The sequence below is a fragment of the Miniopterus natalensis genome, chromosome 2, assembly GCF_054644295.1.
Source record: "Miniopterus natalensis isolate mMinNat1 chromosome 2, mMinNat1.hap1, whole genome shotgun sequence".
NCBI lineage: Eukaryota > Metazoa > Chordata > Mammalia > Chiroptera > Miniopteridae > Miniopterus > Miniopterus natalensis.
Genome location: NC_142082.1, coordinates 77,618,567 through 77,635,973, shown reverse-complemented (window position 1 = coordinate 77,635,973; position 17,407 = coordinate 77,618,567). Strand labels below are relative to the sequence as shown.

At 42.9% G+C, this 17,407-nt stretch overlaps 1 protein-coding gene across 1 annotated transcript in view; it reads right to left on the bottom strand.

The window, feature by feature from the left end:
• FAM124A (family with sequence similarity 124 member A) overlaps positions 1-17,407 on the bottom strand; it is a 70,669-nt gene that overhangs the window by 34,288 nt on the left and 18,974 nt on the right. Inside the window, exons 2-3 of the mRNA XM_016213834.2 lie at positions 16,948-16,979; positions 3,964-4,697 (exon numbers count right to left, since the gene is read on the bottom strand). Of these exons, the coding sequence (XP_016069320.2) occupies positions 3,964-4,697; positions 16,948-16,979 (766 nt within the window). The remainder of the gene's footprint in view (positions 1-3,963; positions 4,698-16,947; positions 16,980-17,407) is intronic.

The window sequence follows — 17,407 nt, the reverse complement described above, 5'->3', positions numbered from 1 at the left end:
AGGGTGGGTGGGTGGAGGGGGAGAAAGTAACCAAAGACTTTATATGTATATATATACACAACCCAAGGACACAGGCAATGGTGGGGAGAGGGACTGGGGAGGGGGATGGGATGGAACAGGTCATTGGAGAGAAAAAGGGACATCTGTAATATTTTAAACAAACAAAAAAAAATTTCTCTCTTCGTCTTGAATTTTTGGCATTTTAATTATGATGTGCCTGGGCATAGGCCTCTTTGGGTTCTTCTTGCTTGGGACTCTCTATGCCTCCTGAACTCATGTGACTTTTTCCTTCATCAGGTTAGGGAAGTTTTCTGCCATTATTTCTTCAAACAGGTTCTCTAACCCTTGTTTACTTTTGACACCCTCTGGCATTCCTATAATGTGAATATTGTTGCATTTCATGTTGTCCTACAACATGAAACTGTCCTCCTGTTTTCTAATTTTTTTCTTTTTGGACCTCTGATTGAGTGATTTTTTTCTACCTTATCTTCTAATTTGCTGATCTGATCCTCAGCTTCCCCTAGCCTGCTGTTTATTCCTTCCAATGTTTTTTTTTGTTTTGTTTCTTCTTTATCATTTTTAATTTCCTTCATAGTTTCCATTTCTTTTCTCATGATGTTGAGAATCCTTATGGTCAGTATTCTGAACTCGATGTCTGATAGATTGCTTATCTCCATTTCATTTATCTCTTCTTCTGGGGAATTCTTTGTTCTTTCATTTGGGGCTTGTTTTTTTGTCTCCCCATTTTGGCTGCCTGTTTGGATTTGTTTCTATGTATTAGGTAGATCTGCTATGACTCTTAGTCTTTTGGATGGTCTCTGGTGCAGGTCAATGTCAGAAACTGTGGCTGGCCTTGAGTACCCTGTTTGAAGTTTTCTACACTCCACAGCTTGTGGTTCCCTCTACTAGGGCTGGGTGTGTTTGGACAGGACCAAAATGCACACCAAGGTGTGCTTTTTCCAAGCCCTGGGTCCAAAAGCAAATCAGGCCAGTATCATTAAGTATTAATGCAAATTTCTAAGATGTCTTTTTCAGAGGGATCTCAGGCAACTTCTCTTGCTAGCAACTCCCCACTTGCCCACCTTCTAACTAGTCCTATTAACCCGGCAATGTCAAGAAAGGAGAGATGAGTTTCAGGAGGAGGAAGGCTTGCTTTCTATCTTATCAGATCTTAGTAAAAAATATTTCAAAATTCTTACAAGAGGGTGAGTAGCTCCCTCTCAGCTTTTCTCCACCAGAGAAATTAAATGGGAGGTGGTCTCCAAAATATGGAATGTTAAATCAATGAGGCAGGAGAGGAAATAAAATACAATTTATATTTTAAGAAAGTAATTAAAAACTACCCAACAAAGATTTTTCTTCCAATGTATAAATCCACCCAATTGAACAAAAGCATTTATATTAAAAATTATAGTTGAAAATGGAACTTGGGAAATATATACTGCTAAGGAAAATGTGGATAAAAATGAGCTCTCTCAACTTCACCACTTCCCCATATCCTAAATATCTTAATTTTGTTAAAGACTGAAACATAATTTTTTTTAAATCCTCATCTGAGGATCTTTTTTTCCATTGCTTTTCAGAGAGAGTGGAAGGGAGGGAGGGAGGAAGGAAGCGGGGGGGGGGGGGGGGGAGGGATGGGGGAGGGAGAGTGGGGAGGAAGAGAACATTGATGTGAGAGAGACATATCAACTGGTTGCCTCTCGCATGAGCCCTGACAGGGGCCAGGGATTAAGCCCAAAACTGAGTTACATGCCCTTGGCCGGAATCAAACATGGAACCCTTCTGTCCACTGGCCAACGCTCTAACCACTGAGCCAAACTGGCTAGGGCTGAAACATAAATTTTTACTTTAAAAAGTAACTTAAAGAGATGAGCAGGTGTATATCTCATGCTAGACCAGAATATTGCTTTCTGCAGTGATGGAGTAAGAGTAATCTGTTCAAATGGTCATAATCAAAATTTATGAGGGGGCTATTAGTCATTTCTGCCCACATTAATTTAACTCCTTGACATATTACTATTTTAAATATAGGCCTGCATTCCTGAGGCCAAAGATACAAATCTTTTTTCTTACCTTTTCACACTCTGATGCTGTAACTTCAAAGCCTGTACCTGTACAGATTTTATAACCATTTAAATGTGTGGATCTTCTTTGAAATATTCTTTCAGTGGTTCTTTTGACCAGAGTTTGGGCCAAGCTTTCATACTTTGCTCTTTCACTTACGTTATTATAGGGATCAAGAGAAAAAACTATTCTAATGACTACAAAAAGGAAGAAGTCTTTCAGAAATAATGACATTCATTTTGGTTTTTTAGTATAAACAAAACCTTCCTTTAACTTTTACTTATTCAACTGCATTATATTTTGCATAAAGAACTGGCAGTCTTCAAACACAGAAGAAACATTTTTCTCACATTTCAAAAGGGATTAGAGAGCAAATGCCAGCTAGCTAGCTTTCAGTTCACTGAACAATAGAGCAATATTATTTACTTATCTGTACAGTTCAAAGGAAAATCTGAAAATTATCTATTTTCTATAAAAAGTATCTCAAGGTGACCTTTTGGACTTGAGCAATGTGTCCTGGCTGTCATTTTAATCAGTTATCTGACACGTGCCAAGTTCTCACTTCATTTTGTGAGATGTGGATTACAGTTCTTTTTAAAAATATATATCTTTACTGATTTCAGAGAGAGGAAGGGAGAGGGGGAGAGAGAGTTGAAACATCGATGATGAGAGAGCAGTCATTGATGGCTGCCACCCGCACGCCACCAACTGGGGATCGAGCCTGCAACCTGGGCATGTGCCCTGACCGGGAATCAAACTGCGATCTCCTAGATCCTAGGTCGATGCTCAATGGCTGAGCCATGCCCCGCCAGGCTGGATTACAGTTCTGATGTTTAATGCCGAAACCAACAAAAACTGAAACTTTACCAGTGATTCAAGTAACCACAAACAGCACCTTTCAAGACAATGCCCCTAATTCACTATCAACTTTCTTCTTTCAGATAGCCAAAAGTGAAAAACGGAGACAGCAGAGGCTTTTCAGAAAAACAAAGTCCTATATTTCTTGAACTGATTTACATGTTAATTCAAGAAAGCCTCGGTTTGGAAAGCATTTACCAGGTAGGGCCAGGTGTAGGACATTCTTAAATCTATATGCTGAACTTTGAATTCTAGGGTATAATTAATGATCTTGAAAGAGTGTTAGACAACTACCGGAAGGACGGGAGGAGAAAGAGGTCCAATAACTGAGCAAAGACACAAACCATGGAAGAAACAGGACAGTCTACTGCATCCATTTCCTTAAAATGTATTCACTCCTCCTTTCTCAAGCTAAATGAAACCAGAAGGCCCAAAGGCATCACTTATTCCTTTAAATGTTTATGAGAAAGTCATTTTTCAAGGGACCACTGAATTTTAACAACTACTGCCCAGCAGTGGAAGGGCAGAAGGTGGGGTGGCACCAGAGTGAAGAAGAAACAGGTGTTTTCTCTACTGAATGTAATGTGTTTCACAATTTTCATAGATGGGTTTTCCTTAAGTTCCTTTGTGGGACTGAAGAATACATTGGTAAAACTATATGTGAAGGAGTAGATTCAGGAATCTTTAGTAACAAGCTCCCTGGGATATAAGCTCATCTGAAATCCCCCCCCCCCAGCCCGAGCATTTAGGGGGTGCTCAGACACAAATGGGTGAATGGGCAGGGTGGGAACTGGCAGTTGCTTGCCTGAGGCACATGGCCATAACAGTAAAATGAAAAGCGCCAATAAAAGGGCCCCCTCCTTTTGCTTAGGTGCTGTATGGACACCTTGGCTCAGCCTGAGACCAGAGGGTCACTGGTCTCTCCTTTTTCTTAACTCACTGCTCAGAAACCAGGGGTTCTGGCAGAGCCAACCCACGTTTTCTCCGTTACCCCAAACCCACAGGGAGGCAGCCACCGACAGACGTCCCCCAGGGTACCTGCAGGAGGATCTTGTTCCCGTCGTGGTCCTCCGTCTGCCAGCGCCCCTCACTGATGGGGCTGCAGGGGTGGGGCAGGAGCGGCACGAGCGCGCCGATGTCCTTGACTCGGAACTCCAGCACCGACGAGTCGGCGGGGACCGGGGTCTGGTCACAGGGCAGCCTCTTGAGGGAGAACTGGATGTCCACGTCCAGGTTGGAGAAAATGGGGAAGATGCAGAAGTCCGCCTTCCTCTGGCTGGGGCTCCGCCTGAGGATCAGCTCGTAGAACCGGAGGATGTCGGCGTAGTTGTCGTGGCGGCAGTAGAGGGTGAAGCGCACGATCTCGCGGCCGTAGTGCACCGGCCGAATGGCCCACAGCGGCGTCCCGGGGGCCAGCGTGAAGAAGTCCTGGCTGCACGGCAGGTAGGGCAGGAGCCTGCCGGGCACGCGCTCCGTGTGGTGGTGGCGCCAGGGCGGCCGCTGCAGCGCGCGGTGCAGCTGCAGGATCTGCTCGTCGCCGTAGTCCTCCTGCAGGAAGAGAACCACCGCCAGCGCGGGCTGCGCCGCCTTCGGGGCCTTCCTCCGCCGCCGGGAAGCCCTCCTTTCGGAGACCCGGAACAGCTGGAGGCCTGGGTGGATCCAAGCCAAGACCTTGTCGATGGCCTCCTGCAGAGGCTGGGATTCTCCTGGGTCTGCGATTATGTGGATGCTAACCAGGAAAGGGTCCTGGGCCTCCTCCACAGAAAGCTCACCTGGGACCACAAGAAGAAAAACAAAAAAATTCCCCAGACTGTGACCGTTTCTTTCAGGTGTCCTGTGATGATGCCGTGCAAAGCCCTGGCAGGAAGAGAAGCTAAATTCTAACTGAACTGACTCCATAATCTTACGGTTTTCTGATCCTAAGTTCATGTGCGAAAACTGTTGCAGTACCCTGGCCACCAAACGCTGAAGAACTACCGCAATGAATGGTTCCCCAGCTGGGTAGTGTTAGGAAAACTCTGGTGCTGTGCTTCATCAGGTTGAATGTACTTTCTATTAGGCAGTAGAAAGTCAAGTCTCCATTGCTCTGGAAGGGATAACAGGCCCAACAGAGAAGATGCTGTACTCCTAAGCGTATACCCGTTAGTGTTTCCTGAAGTAATCGCAATGCCTTAACCCACAAATGTTCCATATACTATTTGGTTTGCTTATTTCATTGGTTTATTTTGTTCATTCATTTAACAAACATTTATGGAATCCTTTCTTCATGTCCTATGCTAGGTGCTGTGCTAGGCACTTACCCTAATTGACAGATCAAGCCTCAGCTGTTGAGGCATCCTGCCAATAGCGTCCTGATGGCTGCGGGTAGCCTGGTCATGATCACTTTGTTGCTGGAAACACATGGAAGAACAGTCCAGGGACAAGCACAGTGTTCTTGCTGTCAGAGCTTACTGGGGCTATAGTTAGGGGCCAGGGACTCAAGGTGGGACCATGATGGCCTGTGTAATGCTGTCTTTTGGGCCTCTCCCAGGCCATGTTCACCCAGAAGCCCACACATCCTAACTGGGTCAGCTAACTTTCCTATGTCCTCTGGCAGAACATTTGGAAGCTGCAAATTCCAAGTGTGAAGTTGACTGTTTAACCTGGCAATACTTTCCCATGGGGTGAACAGTTTGCTGGCTATACTGGCATAATTATAATTCACAAACATTCAGCACATTTTATCAAATAACCTGATAAAAGCCTTGCTCTTTTAAAAGATGGACTCTTTCCATTTATATAAACTTTATGACTCATCCAAGGACAATCAAATCTTTTTTTTAAAGAAATCTTTAAGCCTGTTGTGACTTAGGGGGCTAGAGTCATCTAGAATCTAGACCTGTCTTCATAACATGCCTCCTAATGTCCACTAGGGTGTTAGGCACAGGGTGATTATTCAGTCAGTAACATTTAAGAAGTGTGATGTGCTTTTAGGAACCATAATCTTGAGCAGTTAACAAGATGAAAGGTAATTTTTTGTTGTAGGTAAACAACACACTCCAAGTTAGCTCATAGGTACATGGTGTCATATGCACCTGTAATTACATGGTTTTAATTTTGTTGAATCAAAACCTGTCTGAATTTTAATCCCAACTTTTTCTGTTAGATATCTCACTTGGGGATAGTTAGTTGAATTTGTTGTTACCTTCTTTCTCATTTACTCATTCATTCACACATTTCTTGAGCAATTAATATGTACTAGGCCCTGGGGAGATAAGGAAGTCTGAGTACAATGGAAGTGCACTTACACAGACTCTGGTGTGAACAGGGCACCTTCAGAGTTGTGCAGTCCATGACCTGCGCAAGCACAGGCATGGGTCTTCTAAAGACCCAAACACTACAAACAAAAACTTTGTGATTTAGTTGGGAAACACAGATGTAAAAAATTAAAATCAATCAGATATGTGCCTATAGGAACTATAGTAGAGTACTATCTTAGGCAGGAGTTGTATTATAAAGTCACCATGAAATAAAAATTATGTATAGACAATATTACCACTGAAAGCTCCTTGGATTTCCAATACAGTACTGGAGGTACTGACTTGCAGCAACACAGCCAGAGAGATGTTGCTTTGATTGAACACCAGGTGAAATAACAGGCTTGTTTCCTGGCTGTGTTATAAAAGAATAATCGTATATCATTAAGCACTAGACACCCCTCCCCCACTCCCTCTCTTCTCCTAGACTGTGCCTTTCACTCTACAAGAAGATTCTGAGAACTCAAGAGGCTTCTGTAACCAAAGGATGACTAAGGTAACTTAGTACTCCCATGATCACGGAGTAGAATGGTGGGTAGAATTACCTGAACTCCACCTCCCTGCCCTCTGGCTGAGCACGGATTCCCAAATATGTATGAGTTAAATACGAGCACAATGCAATTCCAATTTACTATCATGTGACAAAGGAAGGAGCAACTTTTTCTCCAGCGGGCTTCTGAGAACGCTTTCTGGAAGTGGCACCACGTGAATTGATCTTGAAAGGTAAAATTTCATTTATAACCTCCAAGGTGGGAGAGATTGCTGTGGGAAGAGGAAAGACTATTTATGAAGGCACAGAACTCTAAAAAACAAGCATATTTGGAAGGGGGTGGAGAGTAATTCTGAAACAGCAACAGAGGCAACAGAAAAAAAATGGATTGGGGCCAAGTTGTACAGGGCTTCAGCTCAATTTGGTAGTGATAAGTGGCAATGGGAAGTTTTAATAAAGGGATGCCGGGATCAAGCCATGGGGACGTTAACTACAGGCAAAGTAAGAAAACAAAAGACAAGTGAAGAATCTAGATGAGATAACAAGGACTTGGAAGTGTAGGAGATTACATTATTGGCCCAGTTATTTATCCTGTCCTATCTCCTTGCTCTCTGCCATGTGACTTTGTAGTTCCTCCCACTTAGTGGGCGAAGTGTGATTCCCTTCACTCTTTGACTTTGGATTAGACCATACGACTAGCTTGGCTAACAGAGTCAAGAGTGACATGTGTTTTGGCTTGCCTTCTTGTGCTTCTGCCATTTCCATGAGAAAAAGATAGACAAGCCAGCCCACTGGTGCCAGAAAGGAGGATGAGGGATATGTGGAGCAGAGGCACCCCAGCTGAGCCCACCTACATCAGCCAACCTCAGACACCCAAAGACACACAGTATGGGCCACCCAGCTAAGCTTGGCCTATATGAGCTGGCCCAAAACACATGGGAAATAATAAATGACTGCTGTTTTAAGCCACCATTTGGGGGTGACTGTTACACAGCAATATTATAGATGCAGGCAGAGTCACTGAGTATACGGAAGAGCATGGATTCAAGAGCTATTTAGGAGGCACATGTCACAGCCTGGGGGTGAGAAGCAGGAAAAGCAGAAGAGCATACCTTGATATTTCCAGCCTGAGCAAGTGGCCTGATGTTGATGCTTAACTGAGCTAAGAAATATTTGGAAGAAGGGTAGGTTTGTGAGGAAAGAGAAGTAGTTCCATTTTGGCCACGTTGGCTTGAGATGTCTGAATGACTTCTAGGAGAAATGTCTTGTTGGCAACTGGACCTGTCTCTTGCTGAAGTGATGGGCTGAATTTAAAGATGGACAAGTTACCTTTAGATCATATTCCTACTTTTATGCAGTTATCTCATCAATGTGTGCCCCCATATTCATTTGAATCAGGGAAAATGCATCATGATGGCTTAAAAACAATCTGAATTCATGAATTATTCTGGGCCTTCTTTGCTTGCTTTTTCTGCTCATCTGGCTACTTTCTGTTTCATTGAACATTATTAGCACCACTATCAGCAGAAGTGCAGTAGAAGCAAAGGTAGTGAAATGAAACCACTGAAATTTTCCATCAGTCAGGAACTCTAGTAATCATCTAAAATGCACATTTCACTTTTCCATGGTGCCTTCATCTCCAAACAGTGGAGATATGTGACTATGCCAAACATTACTGAATGCTCAATATACATGGAAAGGGGCAGAAAGGCCTTGAACAATCTGAGGATGAAATTTACTTGAGAAAATTACAGAAGATTTCTGTGGGGAAAAAAGGATACATGTTGCAGAAAGAGTGTTTAGGAAAAGAGGCTGTCAGAGCAGTCAGGGAGTCCTGCTAAGAGCCTGCCCCACACTCAGAGTGTGCATGTGGCCAGGTACCTGTGGTGACACAGTTAGCTAACACTTGTATGACTCACTGTGGGTGGGCTGGCACTTTCTTGGTGTTCTATATGTATGAACTCATTTAATCCTCATAACCCTAGAAGGGGGGTGTCTATTATTCTCCCCATTTTAGAGAGCAGGAATCGAGGCACAAAGAGGTGAAGTAACCCGGTCATCCTGCATCTGACTTTGTGTGCACAGTCAACCCACAGCTCTGCAGAGAGGTGCGCTCACATTCTCTGCTGTATTTGTTTCATAGCAGAATGAGCCGCTGTCACTTTCCCGCCATCTCTGGCCACACTGCTACTACTTCACCTCTCTCTACTGCTCTCCTGCTTCTTTCTAACTGTCTGGTTTCTCGGCTGCCAGCCAAGCTTCATGTCTTGGACACCTATTTATATCTCTTTCTTCTGGCCCTGGGTTTCTGAAGAATAATCCAGAAACCACCTCCCCGATGGCACATGCCCGGGTATTTAGATCTGAGCACTGCCCTTGAGGAAAACTGAAACAGGCCAGCACTGCAGGTGGGTGTAACAGTGAAAGGAAAGCAGAAGAGTGATAGAGCAAGCCTGAAGATGGGTGTGAGTGGCCTGCATGTGGAGATACCTGGGGTAAGTAAGGTTGTCTCTGAGTCTCCAAGACAGTGTTGTCAGGGTGCTCAGCATCGGGCCACCTCTACCAGCTGCATAAAGGGTTCCCAGAGAGTAGTAACAAAGGCCACACTGAGCCTGCACGGATGAGTGAATGTTCAGTTTTGCTAAAGGGCAAGATGCCCAGCCTCGGAGCAGGGGGTGGGACTGAAAGGCACTGGGCCAAGCACCAGCTCGCCTGGGAAGCTCTGGGTACAGCCGACTAACCGGACTCCAGAGCTCCCTCCCTTTGCACGGTAAGAACCAGGGATATGTCAGTGGCTAAAATCCTGCCCTGAGAAGAGGAAGAATGAGCAGCAGCATTAGTATGCCCTAGCCATCACCAGCATGTGCCCAATGCATGTGAGCCTAAAATAAACAGGCTCAAAGAGCCACAAAATGCAGCACCAAACTGTCACCAGTGCTAGGGTTACACACACCTCAGAGAAAATCAGCTTCTGTGGAGCTAGATAGGAAACCAAGTATTTGAGGAGAAGGAGAGAAAATGTGAATAATTCATTGTCATGAAAAGCCTCTCTGTCTCCCTGGAGAAGCAGAGATGCCGCAACTGTGGGATATGTGCTGCCTTTATCATATCTATTACATGTCTTCTCAAAGGCCCTCAGGGAGCACCTGCTCAGTTAGGGCAAGACACAGACCAAAAATGAACCGAGCAATGGACAGACCTCCTCAGGGCTGGTTGGAGGACAGGAGCTGTCCACACAGTATTAAAAAAAACTTTCAAATTAGTTTGTGCTTCCCAAGAGGTCAAGGAAGAGTCTTTCTCATGTGATTATACATAATTAGATTTTCCTTTCATAATGTAAAACAAAAACATCTTTAAGTACTGCATGAGTTTAGGCTTTCTATGAGGCAGAAAGTATACTATCAACCTGAGTGTTTGTTACTTTTTCCCCCTAATATTTCGCCTCTCCTACGTGTCCCTTTTTTTGGTCTCTTAAGTTTAACATAAAATAATTTAGACAATAACAACCAGATATTAAGCTCTTGCTATTTGCCAGACACTGTCCTAAAAGCTTTACATATACTATCTCATTTAATCTTTAAAACAACACCATGATAAATGTGTTTGCCCCATTTTGCAGGTGAAATGTTAACTGACTTGCCAAAGGCCATTTGGGGCCTCTCTTCTCACCAGTGTACTTTTCCGCCTGAAACTGTGGCTTAGCTCCTTCAGGCAGCGTGGGAGGGAGAGTCTGCCGTGAATGGACTGACCATTATGCCTGGGCAGTTCCTAACAATCCCTGACCTGCATGGACATCCTAAGCTTGGATCTGATGGAGGAGACTGAATCCTTCTGCCTGTTGCTGTCCTGATGCTGGACATCCACTAAGCCATCTCAATGCTATCTGCACTGGGACCCCTTGCTATCACTCTTGCATCCTGGGGCTTCACACCAGCCTTGCCTACAACTCTCTCTCCAGCTGTCCTGTGCCTGCCAGGTTGGCCCTTCTCCAAGATCTGGAAAACTGGTATGTCCCCAAAAGTACTTTCCAGCAGCAATAGCAGGCATATGTAATTGAAGGTCCAAATATCTCATTACAAAGGGAATGCCTCAGCAAGTTTCAGCATAGGACAAACTCAGACACCTCTTTCTAGAATTTTGGGCAATGACTGATGTTGCTGTCATTTTATCCATAATTTTATCACTGACAATTTGTAATTCAGATGCAATAGTTTATTTAATCAAGGAATGTTCATTTAATCAAGGAATGTTTATTGTAAACCTCTTATGTAGGATACAGTGATGAATAAAAGAATCTCTGCCTTCCTAAAAAGTATAATTTAGTGGGGGAGATGGACAACAAACAGACAAATATATAAAATTAAGTAGGGAGCTAAGTGCAAGAGACAGTTCACTGAAGAGACCCATATTAAATGTGGGGGTACTAAGGTTTCCAAGGCAGCAGATGTAACCATTGACCAACTGAATACATTCTCAAGCAGCATTCCAGTGCCATAAACCACCAGCACCTTTAATGCCCCCTAAGTCCCCTAAGAAAGCTAAAGAATCTGAACAAGGGCACCTCCAGCTGCTGCAGGCTGCTTGGTTTGGGGAATTTGGCCCTGGAGCCCGGCTTGAGGCCCTGGAAGTTCATATGCATGAGGGCTAATAAACCCTTTAGAGGTTGAATAAACTCCTTAATTGCATTTATAAAGCCCCATTCTATGGCACTGAACAGTTCAGAGGCTTGGATTCTTGGTCTGTCATCCAGACCCACATGGTCCAGTGGCAGTAAATCCAGGTGAGATGGTGGATCAGGTATGCAACAAAGACATGCCCAGTGCACAGGCTGACACAGTGAAGTATGATTAGGTTAGAAAGCAGGAGGGAAAGGGGCCTCAGGATGACAATGAACACAACCCACTGCTTTGTGAAGAATCATACGAGGGCCAACCTCCATGAAGCTGCCTTCCCAGAATGCCTGAAACAAATGCTCTCTGAAAGGGGTTCCTAAATTCTTCCCCTGAGGGCCTATTCATCTGGAATGTAATGAATAACCTGCCTTCATCTCTTTCTTTGTAGTTTTTTTTAAAGTTAGTTCCTTGAACCTCAGGACTAATTGGGGGGAAAATAAAGCAATCCTCTTTGCTCCTGTCAGTACTTAAGATATAAGCTTAGACTTTCTCAGTTCTTAGTAATTTTATCACTTCAACAGGGCCCTTGGTTGGCCTGCAAGTTTGGGCTGTGAAAGTAGCAAGGCTGGCCCCAGTGCCAGCTCCAAAGTGAAGTCAAGGTTAGATGCAGGGTTGGGAACAGTGCAAATCTGGGGCAATGAGGTGATATGCAGAGTTTTTAACATAAGGTATCCAAACTGTGTTCATCATGTAGAAAATAAGGTTCTCCTCTCCCAGCCTGAATTCATAGAACTTTCCTCTAATTGAAGAATGGAATATAGGCTGAAATGGTTAGGCCCATCTGTATTTTCATTTGACAGAGGGCAAGAATATGAAATCTTTCTGCTCCTTTGGCCACCCTTTCAAGCTTCTGGAAGAAGTATGGCTTTACTGCAACTGTAGTTATTGGACTGCCCTCCCAATTTTCATCAGTACTGCAGAAACAATGTCAGGGACCTGGGGGTTCTTGAGCTCATTCTGGAACCACGACACTATTAGGAAAGAAATAATATAGAAAGGAAGGCAGACACTTCAGATACCCTGCATTTTTTTCCACTTGGAAATGAGGAATTCATTTTACTTTAAATGTATTTCCAAGCTTCATTCTGAAACAAACCTCTGGTGGGATGAGGAGGGGGAAGGAAGCAAAGGCCAGACACGAACCAGAGCCTAGTGACAAAGACTTTAAATCCCGACACAGCTAGACCTGAATTATGGAAGAGGACCAGGAGGTTGATAGGCAGTTAGTCGGAGAAGATATAGATGCAGCCAGAAAAACATAGCTAGCATAGTTATTTAAGTCTTTAGGGCTATAACGATTTTGAAAGTTTATGGAAGGTAACAGAGGCCTGACACACACCAATGTCCAATGTCCAATGCTCAATAACATTCTAAGACCCTTTGTTTATAAAAGCTAAAGGGTTCAAAATGACTGAAGTATCCAGTATTTTACACAGAATCCTTTTTTCTACTCAGTAATTCCCCATCTTTCTAAACCACATCATGTCTTGTCATTTTCATCAGCAAAGCATCTTAAGAGAGCCAGGACTTCAATAAAACTCTGTAGATTTCGACATGAGGCAGCAGGGCTTTCAAACAACAGGATTAGAATATCCATCTTGTTTTAAGAAGTAAAGTACATTTATTAAAGTAAAACAGACACAAGAGGAGGATGTTAGCCAAAACCTATCCCCAGGACTTGCTCATCAGGGAACTCCAGACTTTTCAGTCTTACACTAGAGCCAGCAGGAGGAATCCTCACGATGATAGTAATTAAAGTTTATTTTAAAATGAGATTTATTCTGGCAGGATGTTGAGAAATCAAATGAACAATGATTCACTATTACAACTCTCCTAGGGAAAAAACACTACATACGTGCTTATAAAACATATCTGGAATGCACAGGAGAAAAATCAGTGCTTGTGATCAAACTAGCAATGAAGGAACTGGAGCCTGTAGGCTCACTTTTTTTTTGGAAGGGGGCTAAAATTCAATGAAATATTGAAATGCTTTGCCAATTTGAATATGACACTGACAAGTCCCTGGTCCTTGTTTCCATGTTTCCTTAAAATATATGTCCCACGCAGCCTATCTGAAGAACAAGCTTACTGAACATGACTAGGAAGTTAAAGGCAGGTGAGGACTTTAGTCCAGCCCCCTCATTTTACAAATGAGGTCAGGCGACTTGCCCACATCGACCAGTTAGTGGCAGGTCTAGAAAGAGAATGAACATCTCCCAACTTCCAAAGTGGGGCTCTCCCCTTTGCATCTAGGTGGCCCCTGGCTCTGAAGTGCCTACTCCTGCTAACAGTCCCAAGGACTGCAAAACAGGAGGAGACATGGTCCCTTTCAGAGCTCACAACCTAGCTGAAGAAGCAAGATGTTCACACCTGAGAAATAGAAGAAAAACATAAAATGGGAGAGGCTAAGTTCTTAAGCAGGGGTGGGGAACGTCCAGCCCAAGGGCGATATATCATTTGGTCTGGCCCTGCCAAGGCAACCACAGGCGGGACTTAGAATTCAATAAATCTAAGAGCTTTTTTCATAGCTAACTTTTAAGTTAATAATTTTGTATGGCACACAAATGATGTGATAAATATCCAAATCGCCCTTGGCAGAAAAAGTTTCCCCACTCCTGTTCTAAAGGATGTACTGGGTGAATGTCAGAGGTAATAATCAAAGTTCCCCTTTCCCACAGTTATCTTATTGCCTGTGGCCCTCCACCTGCAGAGTCTGGGCTGTTTACTGCTTCAGGGAGGGTGGGGGCAGACAGACCCATTAGTCAAGTTTCTGAGTGTATATATCTTTTCAAATCATAGTGGAGGAAACAGTCTAGAAGGCTCTCTATTGCAAGGCCTGGATTTGGGAGACAGAAAAGGCTTTCTGAGCAAAGAAAGGCCAAAATCTTGTGCAGAGGGTTCAGTCCATGAATCTAGTGCAGAAGCAGTGTGATGCTAAAAGGGCAGCTCTTCCAGCTCAGGAGATGTCCAGCTGGGGCTTCTGGTGAAAGGAAGAAGACTGGTAGGTACCTGACCAAAGTCTGGATGCCAGAGATTTCTGAGAAAGGATCATGTACTAGACTTCTCCTGTGCTGAAAGCCACAGTGGTGGAATCCCGGAGCACAGTGGTCCTGGGCCTTCACTTGCCAGAGGTGAGGGTGGCTGCTCAAGATTGAAGTTCAGCTCAATTACAGAGAAATACAGCAGTTCTACTTTTATACCTGAGCATGTGACTGTAAAAATTCATACTTACTATAATAGGAGGTTCTTACATAGTTTAACATTAAGTGTTATAATCCAATTGATGGTAATCCCTTAGGCATGTCATCTCATAGGAAGACTTCCAGCTTCTGAATCTAGGTTATCTGTGATCCCCACATAGTTTAGCCAAACTATGCTCAAGCCTGAAATGTTAAATATGGAAATCACAGAGGAAGCCCAATTCTCCCAATAGTAGACAAAGGAAAGATTTCTCACAACTACTCTTGTTACAAAGAAGGAAAAATCAGTCTTCCAAGCACATGTGGAACAGCTCAGCTTCACTACCAAACCCAGAACCTAGGTATGTGCCCTGACTGGGAATTGAACCCACAACCTTGCGGTGTATGGGATGATCCTCCAACCAACTGAGCCACACTAGCCAGGGAGAAAAACGCTATGCTTTAAATCTACTTGGAAAATATTTTTATTATTGCAGCCCTGTTGAATTTATGCTTCAAAGGATATACTTAAAAGGACAGACTTAAAAAATTTTTTTTTCTTTTCAGAAAGGGTCCACTCTGTTATCTTTCACTCACTGTTTAAGGGGCCTTCTCCTGAGTATGGGTGTGGCCAGGATTTATATTCCTGCCTGGGAGGAAATGCAAGCCAGGCAACATACTGGGCAAAGACAGCCAAGGGCCCACCTTTATCCACTCACCCCTTCTTCCTGCTATGCGAACAAGGATGTGATGGCTATGCTGGAGGCAGCTGTTTTGTGACTCTGAGGCAACCCTGAAGATGGAAGCCAAAAGTCAAGGATGGTGTAGAACAATGATTAAAGGGGTTTCTACACCATGCCTACACTGCCTCCTCTGGACTTTTATTAATGTTAGAGAAAAACAAACCCTTACTTGTTCAAGTCTTTATTTTTTCTCTATTATGTGTAGCCAAATACATTTACTAATTGAAATATGAAACACATATAAATATATATCCTCACTTGCCAAGAAGCCCACACTGAAGAGTGAGACAGAAATCACCAAATATTTAAAGAGAAAATAAAGAGCAATAAAAGGCTATTGATCCCAGTTGCACCAAGAGAAATTCCAATTCAGAGATCGCAATTAAAATGATGGAGAGGAAAACATCCCAAACCAAATTACCTGTTTGCCTAACAAGAGAGGTGCTTTACTGTGACCCAGAGGACTGGCTTGAGAACTATGAATTGAGAAAAGGCTTTGGGCAACTGTTTTATACACATCACTCTTTAAAAAAATATAGTCTCTGGGCAAAACAGTGCCAAGAAAATGGTGGCACACAGAGAGAGAGTTTGAGAGCATCCTTTGATTTTAGGAATGCAAAAGCTTCAGGGAGTGAATGCAAATCACTGGAGCATTATTCTCATTATTACTAATGGTCCTTAATAACTAAGGGGCAATATTGAGTCTCCAGTTGGCTGAAATAACCAGAAATTGCTCCTTGTAGCTATGTTAATAACTAAATATAATTTGACACTAAATTACAATTTCAGATTTACAACTTTCTGCACAGTCTCTTATTGCAAAGGAAACCTAAGCCAGAACATCAGTGAAAAGAATAACTCAATTAAGTGTCTTTCCAATTGGGAACTATTTAGAAATGAGAGTTTAACAGGCTAGTGAGATAATAAATATTGAATTGTTTTGTCCTGATTTTAAAAAATCAGGACTTTATCACAGAACTTTTTTGTTGTTGTTATCTTAAAATAAGTGTTTAATCAGTCTGAATTACTTTGGTCATTTATACAGTGATCTTAATCACTGTAAACTGTTCAAGGCCTAATTTCCCATGAATAGATTCACACTTGTAATTTAATATTTAATAAAGAGGCACCTTTTTCTATACTCAAAGTGTGTTTATAAACATAGTCCCAATCATTTTTTAACCATATATAATAATTACCTATGATATCTGAGGAAATTTGCCCAACAGATAAGTTAGGGCCACCCCATGGATCCAATTAATGTGCTCTGAGCTATCAGCCTTCAGCAGTAGGTATTTGATATACGTTTGTTGAATGAATGGGTAACTTCAGATTCTTTAAAGAAGGTGTTTTAGAAGCATTTGTGCTAATAAAGCCTGAGCTAGTTCCCCTAGGCTGAATTTCCATAGGGAAAGTAGTGGCATATCTAGACGTGCAACTAAGGTAAAATCAAATTTTCCAGGGAAAGCCTCCACTTCCAAAGTTAGAGGATGTTATCTTATATTCTTTGGCAAGGATACCTTTGGTGAGTCTTACTATTAAAGCATGGGTCACATAGATGGCTTTCTCTTCATGTATAGATGGGACTGACCCCTGAGGGACTGTGAAGACAATGCTGAAGGACATTTAAACCATACTTACTGCTGGTGGAGGACATGTGGCTGTAGTCAGACCTGAAACACAAAACCTTAGTATTAGTAGGGTTAAACATTTTTTTCTTTACCTAAATGATTTCTCCAAGTTAGAATTTTAAAGTCAGTGGCAAGTAGCATTTAACTGGTAAAGGAATGTCACAAATTAAAAACTATAGTGTTAGCATTGCTTGTGCAAAATAAATTTAAATCTGAATTTGAAAGCAAAACTTTAAAGGTACTTTAGAAATCAGTCCCAATCTGATTGCCAATACCCTTTGGGTCCCAATCAAGATAGCAGAGTTGGTGGATGCTACACTCACTTCCTCCCATGACCACATCAAAATTACAAACAAATTATAGAACAATCAATCTGGTGAATCATCTGAAGGATAGCTGAATAGAAATCCTATAACTAAGGATATAAAAAAGAAGCCACATAGAGACTGGTAGGAAGGGTAGAGACACAA